Consider the following 7,742-nt stretch of genomic DNA (forward strand, 5'->3'; position numbering starts at 1 on the left):
GCGACTCCCAACGAACACATCATGTTCAATCGTGGCAATATTCCAAACCCTTTCGGCTCCAGAGCAGAGTCCGGACAGCCATCCCCGCAGGGTTACTCGAACCCCAACCAAGCACCTCCACGGTATGATAACAATCGCAATCCTTTATCCAGTGCAGGATTTGCAGCTCCTGTCCGCGATAACGATGTACCGATGACTGATGCGTTTGTTGATCAAAGGGGTTACGGTGGCCCACCAGCGCCTGGAGCAAGACCTCCGCAGCAGATGCCATCTAGAATGCCAGCAGGACAGCGAGGTTCAGGCCCGACTTGGACTCTTCAGCCAAGCAAGAGTCCGAACGACAACTACACCTTTGGTAACCTGTGAGTGTTACTTGCCGGTATCTATGTTCCGTTGCTAATAGTTGCAGTGTCGCCGTTTCGCCACAAGACATTCCACCTTCACGAGACGGCGCCGATGTCCTCCTCCTCATCAACGATCTCTATGTCTTCTCCGCTCGCCCTCTCGATGGCTTCCCCCCCGGTCTTATGAGCATGTCAGACCCCCAACGAACATGGGCGAACATTGGATTGAGAGATTCGATCAAGGTGCAGCTGTATGATCCGTTCAGCCAAGGCGGGCAGGCCTATCTGGGCTCTGCGGATATTGAAGTCAGCTTCGCATCTACCAAGAAGCGTGTCGAGGCCCCTTATGATCAGGATGATTTGGCAAAGGCCGTGATTAAGGTAGGTCAACTTCATATATATCACGAGCAAACGCTAATAGGTTACAGAACTTTGAAAACCAACTATTCTCGCCCGGCCAGAGAGTCTTGATGGATCATAAGAGCATTCCCCTTCTTCTGCAGGTCAAGACCGTTCAACGGGTCGATTTGACGTCGGAGAAGGTGGATCTCAGCTCTGGCCATGTTGAAACTGACCCTGTAGCTAGAGGTATCCTCACACGTCACACTCAGCTCAACTTCTTCAAGGATGCCCAGACCGGTATCAATGTGAAGGCATCTAACCGCCGCCCAGCGGCCAACTCCATCATTCAACCCGGCTTCAAGTTTGAGGACATGGGCATTGGTGGTCTGGACTCTGAGTTCAGTACAATCTTCCGTCGTGCTTTCGCGTCTCGTATCTTCCCTCCTGGTCTGGTTGAGAAATTGGGTATTCAGCACGTTAAGGGTCTTTTGCTTTATGGACCACCCGGAACAGGTAAAACCCTGATTGCTCGGCAAATCGGAAAGATGCTCAATGCCAGAGAGCCCAAGATTATCAATGGTCCAGAGGTTTTGAACAAATACGTGGGTCAGTCAGAAGAGAACATTCGAAAGATGTTCGCCGATGCCGAAAAGGAGTACAGAGAAAAGGGCGACGAGAGTGGCCTCCACATTATCATCTTTGATGAGTTGGATGCCGTCTGCAAGCAACGTGGTAGTGGAGCTGGTGGCGGCACTGGTGTTGGTGACAGTGTGGTTAACCAGCTTCTGTCGAAGCTAGACGGTGTTGACCAGTTGAACAACATCTTGTTGATCGGTATGACCAACCGCATGGATATGATTGATGAAGCCCTGCTGCGTCCGGGTCGTCTGGAGGTGCACATGGAGATCTCGCTCCCAGACGAGCACGGTCGAAGCCAGATTCTCAACATCCACACCGAGAAGATGCGGAACAACAATGTCATGGATGTCGACGTTGACCTGACTGAGCTTGCTCATTTGACCAAGAACTTCTCCGGTGCTGAGATCGCCGGTCTTGTCAAGTCAGCATCCTCCTTTGCGTTTTCCCGTCATGTCAAGGTCGGCACCATGGCCAGCATCAATGACGATGTGGTGAACATGAAGGTCAATCGTGCCGATTTCCTTCAATCTCTCGAGGAAGTCAAGCCCGCCTTTGGTGTCTCCGAAGAAGAGCTGTCCAGCCGCATCCAGTACGGCATCATGCACTACTCCCAAGCCATCAACGAAATCCTCCGGGAAGGCGAGCTATTCGTTAAGCAAGTCGGCCAGGCCGAGTCAACACCACTCTTCTCTGTTCTGCTTCACGGTCCCACCAGCAGCGGCAAAACTGCCCTGGCGGCACGTATTGCCATCAACTCCGGCTTCCCCTTCATCAAGCTCATCAGCCCCGAGGACATGGTCGGCTTCAGCGAACCAGCCAAGATCTCGCACATCAGCCGGATCTTCGACAGCGCTTATAAGAGTCAGACAAGTATCGTTGTCATTGACAACATTGAGCGAATCATTGACTGGGTGCCAATTGGTCCTCGCTTCAGTAACAGCGTGCTACAGGCCCTCATGGTCTTCCTGAGGAAGCAGCCCACCCATGGTCGTCGCCTGTTGGTTCTGGCTACTACCACTGAGCGTGCGTTGATGAAGCAGCTGGACATCTACAACTCCTTCAACTCGGATATCATGGTTCCCAACGTTGGCTCATTCGGTGAGCTGAAATATATTATGGAGCAATCGGGTGCATTTGATGCCCAAGAGATCGCACGTGCCCTTGAGGGTATTGGCGGTCTTGCTGATGACGGACGCGTCAGCGTTGGTATCAAGAAGGTCCTTTTGGGTATTGAGACGGCTAAGCAGGATTCTGATAAGGTTGGCCGATTTGTTCGTGTTATCAACCGAGCTATTGAGGAAGAACAGAGCTTCCAGTAACGGGTTTCTATAGAGTAATCTCTGTCAAATAGTTGGAATAATGGCCACAATTGGTTTGCAATTAAACATTTGCTATCAGTACTTTCTACAACATACATAACACTTCTTCTCTCTGATGTACTTAGGCCTATCGTCAGCATCCATGAGTAGTATGCAACGCCAATTGGCACGTTTTGTCACCACTTTTATAAGACCATAGAGTAAATGTTACAAGAGCATGCCAATTCTTTTAAACAGTACGGTTGCACCTTCCATCTGACAGCCCAGCTTGTTGTCTACCCTTGTGTCATTGCTGCTCGTTCTTATAAAGACTGATGATAATAAATCTGGTAGATGCAATATTAAATCCTTGAATGAGAGACAGAGACAAGGTCCTTAATCTTAATCTAAAGCAGATCAACAATTGATGTTCCTAAACGGGAAAGGAAGGCCAACCGACTACTCGCAGCTGAAACGTCTCAGCCTTCGGCCTTAGGCTTCCAGTACAGCTATATAACATACCATACAGGGGTCTTCACTCTGTACAGCGGGGTTAGGGCATACTCCAATGCCTATCGTAGCGGATCTACAGGCATCAACTACTAGCTCATACGAGGAAATCATGTAAAACAAGTACCATTCAGAGAATCCCTCCCGTAGAAGCCATGGCATCCAACTTCCCACCCAAAATATACACACGTGCCTGGAACAAAATCGTCATAGGATGCATCAAGCCCAACTAGGAATAAGACAAAGAAAAAAATAACACCGTATATCCTAATCTGAAACCAAGAGACCCCGTATTTTCCCATTATCCCATAATATCAGTCATCAAGAGAACCGGACCGACCCGGTCAGTATCCGTCATAGCTATACTTCTTCGAAGACCGGCGGTACTCATCGGGATGAGCCTTCTCGGCCTTAGTTTTCAGGGCACTGTTCCAGAGCCGCATTCGTCAGCCTTGTCTTCTAGAAGCACTCTCATCGGCGCTAATGCGGCAGCCCACAGCCCACACGCTCCTGATCGACGTGCACGTGCCAAGCTCTATTTCCGGCGGAGCGGAAGCCCCTGTCGCGGAGCGGAGCGGAACTTGCACGTCAATCGTTTCGGAAAGGGGCTGTTTTCAGGGGTGAGTTATTGTTGCTCACCTCACACGCTTTTGTGTCCATTCTAGGTCGCGCTTGGTTTCTCGTGCTGTTTTCAGGCCCTCGGAGAAATTGGCTCGTACGCCTTTCAGTCGCCGTTGGGCTAGGGCTTGGAGCTCTAGCAGTTCTTGTTGCTTTGCGTTGAGCTGGCCCGAGCTGGTGGGTTCAGTTGCTGTTAGCTTGATACTCGCTAATTGCTTTTAGGCTTTTGCGGGATTTAAGATCTTTTGATCCTGTAGTCTCGCTGGAAGTCTGTCGGGATCGATGACTTGATAATTTGGCCTCTACGCTGGGACAACTCACGTTTGTGCCTGTCGTGCGAGACCTTTGTCCAATGGTGTTGGGTCAAATGCATCCTGCATGCGGTCGCTCAGGACATCCACGACATCGACGCCAGAGTACGATGCAGAACTAGAGTCATAGTCGCCAGCGGAGCTGAAAGTGAGTCCGCCGGAGGAACGACTGCCGACAGTGGTGCTTGCGCCAGAGAGACTCGGTGGAGAGCCTGGCACTCTGGAGATGGGATAAAGCCCCGCCGGCGCCGGTGCCTTGGAAGGCGCATGGATGGAGTAGGCGGCCGGTTGATAGTAGTGACGAGAAGTGGCCATAACGACAGACTGCAACGACGTCAAGTATATCTTGTGAAAGAGGCAGCGAGGCTGTTGAGAGTATATGAACCTCTATGGGGTAAGGCAGAGCAATATCAAAGGTGTGAAGAGAAATTGGAAGACTGTGCAAACGGACCCAGGTGGGAGTGATGAGAAAGGAAGAGGAAGAGAAGTCAGAGGCCCCCGGACCAGAGGCGGGATTTTATAGCCTTCCACGGGGAGTCTTCCCTCCGACCCTCCCCAATCCTAACAGAGGAGGCGAGGGTGACGGCAAGGATGTGAAGGCCTCGAAGGAGCCATTGGACAACTCGGGGGCACATTGGTCTCCCTCAGTCCGGGACCTCCAATCCTCGAGCTCCGCCTGAACATCAGTCTCCGTATCTGCCCGCCGATTTGCCTCTTGGACCGCCCTAACCCCGCTCAGAGTGGGAAAAAGACTCACTTGGCTGGTCTAGCACGCCAGCCTTCCTCCACTAGGGTTTCCGCCGTTCCGTGGCGTCTTGGTCCAAAACTGGTCTCGATCTACGCCCCCCTATCATGTCTAACTTTCTGCGGCCAAAGCGCCTGCTGAAAGTATTCAGGAATTGGCCAGGAGGGCCGTGGAGGGTGGGTTCGAGGATAGCAGCAGAGGTGGAGTTGGGCAAGGTGAGATATAAATATGGGCTTTGCCCTCCATCCTGTTTCTATCCTTCTTTCTGCTTTCCGCACCTCAATTACTTTTTTTGCCCTTATTCCACTGAACTTATTTTGCTTCCAAAATTCGGTGGCTGGGGAGAGGGTCGATCCAAGTTGATTCGCTTCCCGAGATAAGCCTGTGAACTACATAAGAACCGGTATGATGCGTTTCTCAAGGATCTAACTCTCCGAATCTGACATGATCATTAGTTGAGAGAAAGGTTGAGCGGTTAATATCGCCGGTCTGCCTTGAAAAGCCAAAAAGGAAAAGAAAACAGAAATGTCTTACGACCTTACATCATGAGATCGGAGCCCAAGAGCCCAAAAACGAGGCCGAAAGAGGGTCACACGGGAAGCTCAAAATGTTGGAATGTTGGACATCACTGCATGAACCGAACGAGGAACGGGCATCGATTCGAAGGGACCAATGTTGCTAGTGGCCCCATGCGAGGTTCGAGCAAGATTGATCCCGGACTCGTGCGACCAAAGTCTGATCCAAAGGTGTCGAATGACGAAAGAAAAGGGCTTGCTGATCCTTGCTACGTCGTTTGCTTGAATGCGGCTATTATTGCTGCACAGCAAAATCGACAGCCAAAGGTGCCCCCCTCCTCTGCCGTCCACCAATGGCCATCGGTTCCTACCAGGAGCAACAGAGCATTGCAGCATCAACAAGCGCTGTAGACGCCCATCAACGTGGAGCACGTCTCTCTCCACTCTATGCAGATGGCCGATTACTTGCTTGACCCCATCTCCAGAAAAAGGGGGCCGTTCTGCAGGCCGCAAATGCAATTCACCCAATGTTGTGCCGCATACCCTTCATTGGATGCTGACAAAAAAAGGAAAAAAGGCTCTTGCAGGGCATATCCTTTGAAGGCCCGGGTGTTTGATCTGGAACCCGGAGTGACTGATGCCTTGTGCCTAAGGAGCCTTGCAGCCTGACCACGATATACCCCGTCGATACTACCTGTGACACCACCTTCCAATCTTTTGCCCTTAGCTCGAGGAAAGCAGGGATACTATTTGTCTTTGCCAGATTGGCTCAAATTGGCTGGGCATTCCTATTCGGCCACATCAGACATGACGCGCACAACCTCGAGAATTGGACATCCTTTTACTTGTCAGGGCCCAATGTCCGGCCCTGATCCGCCCCTCCCTCAGGCCCGAAACCATTGTGAACCTTTCATGTACATGTACGTGATGTTTTAATAGTGTCCTTTTGTCCTTTAGGGCCAGACTCCGAGTCGCCGAGTGTGGATAGCACGGTGGATACTACTCCAGCCTTCCTAATGTGCAGCCACTTACCCATTGATTTAAGCCTCACGTACTCACAGGGCACAATACAGTGTATTCGACTTCCAAAGGACCAAGTATGATTTTTTTCCCAACGCACAAGTGGGGTTGAGGCGGGGATTGACTGCTTCACCGCCACATGCAGCGCCATGACTGGCCATGGCCACCTCACTCGCTTTTCCTTTCCGGGCTATGCTTTATTATTTGATTTCTTTGACCGGGGTGTGGCATGCCCATGTATACAATTGCTTCCTGTTAGTTAACCTCGGATTTGTCACAGGGACAGCAACACATACATACTTCCGGAGCATCTCGTTCACGGCTCGACTTTTTTCTCTTCCTGGAACTGCGATTTGGTGGCTCAGAGCGAGGCTGATTCGTCTCCTGGAACGCCCATTCTGATTGGTTTCGGGTTATCTGGTCGCCATAAGTAGACTTCAAGTACCGATGATTCATAGTTTACGCCTTGCATGTCTCCGATGCCTAACGGTAGTCTCCTTTGTAATTACTAGTCCCTTTGGTCTAAAATTTACCGCTTGGCCCTAGCTTTCATTAGGCTGGTCCTGGAACCTGTCAGATCAGGTTCTTCTCATACTCGAGATCCAGGCGGATTGTAGAAGAAAAGCTACATAATGTTGATCTGTGCATTGGAAATGCTCTCTATTATATGAAAGCTAGGCCAACAATCCATGTACAAGGATTCTTTCATGTACCAGCCAAACTCTGAAATCAGCAGACCTAGCACCAAGCAGATAGATAGAAGAGATGGAAATAGATATGAAAAAGAGTTGAATTATTAACAAATACAGATCCAGAAATTATATAGATCTCGTGCGCTCATAGTCTGGTATCACAAGAGAAGGGGAAAGACACAGAAGAAAGCGCAATGAAAAGAACAATTCTGCTTCTGTTTGTTCTCGAAAAACAACTGACGCCATGATGCACAGGACCGGAAGGGAAACAGAGGAAGACCACAACCTAAATGAGGAGTCCGAAAAAGTTGAAATATAGACAAATGCCCTCCGACCCTGTGAAAATGCTGGGGAATAGTGTCCGAGGCCCAACAGTAAATGCAGATCCGTATGTCGCATGCAACGTCCAAAAAGAAAAAAAAAAACAATCCAAACCGATACAGCAAGAACCAGTGCGACAACATCGATATACACACTCTGGGCGTGTCTAGTAAGATTTCAATGGCGTCTCTGTACAAGTCATTGATTCCGAAGATCCCAAAAAAGTCGCTCCATGGTCCATCGTAAGAAAGCAAAATGAAAGAACCGGCGGAGAACAAGAAGGCTAAAAAGACAAGAATAATACAACGAAATATGCGAGGTGAGCAGCACGAGAGTTGAAGACGCAGATAACCAGGAGAGCTGGTAAGGTCATCCGATGAGGTGGGG

The 7,742-nt window shown here is 50.1% G+C and overlaps 2 protein-coding genes across 2 annotated transcripts; one reads left to right on the top strand and one right to left on the bottom strand.

The window, feature by feature from the left end:
- Positions 1-21: 21 nt before the first annotated feature.
- PENARI_c008G02508 (AAA family ATPase SEC18) lies at positions 22-2,644 on the top strand (the record flags this gene model as incomplete). The annotated part of the gene is made up of 3 exons (XM_022631354.1): positions 22-362; positions 410-725; positions 773-2,644. 3 exons carry the CDS (start codon positions 22-24, stop codon positions 2,642-2,644), a joined length of 2,529 nt encoding a protein of 842 aa, XP_022488664.1.
- An 833-nt stretch (positions 2,645-3,477) lies between these two features.
- Positions 3,478-4,377, bottom strand: PENARI_c008G09785 (KxDL motif-containing protein; the record flags this gene model as incomplete). Its single annotated transcript, XM_022631598.1, has 3 exons — positions 3,478-3,559; positions 3,773-3,925; positions 4,073-4,377. 3 exons carry the CDS (start codon positions 4,375-4,377, stop codon positions 3,478-3,480), a joined length of 540 nt encoding a protein of 179 aa, XP_022488769.1.
- Positions 4,378-7,742: the final 3,365 nt, after the last annotated feature.

Source organism: Penicillium arizonense (assembly GCF_001773325.1).
Source record: "Penicillium arizonense strain CBS 141311 chromosome Unknown PENARI_contig008, whole genome shotgun sequence".
Classification (NCBI taxonomy): domain Eukaryota; kingdom Fungi; phylum Ascomycota; class Eurotiomycetes; order Eurotiales; family Aspergillaceae; genus Penicillium; species Penicillium arizonense.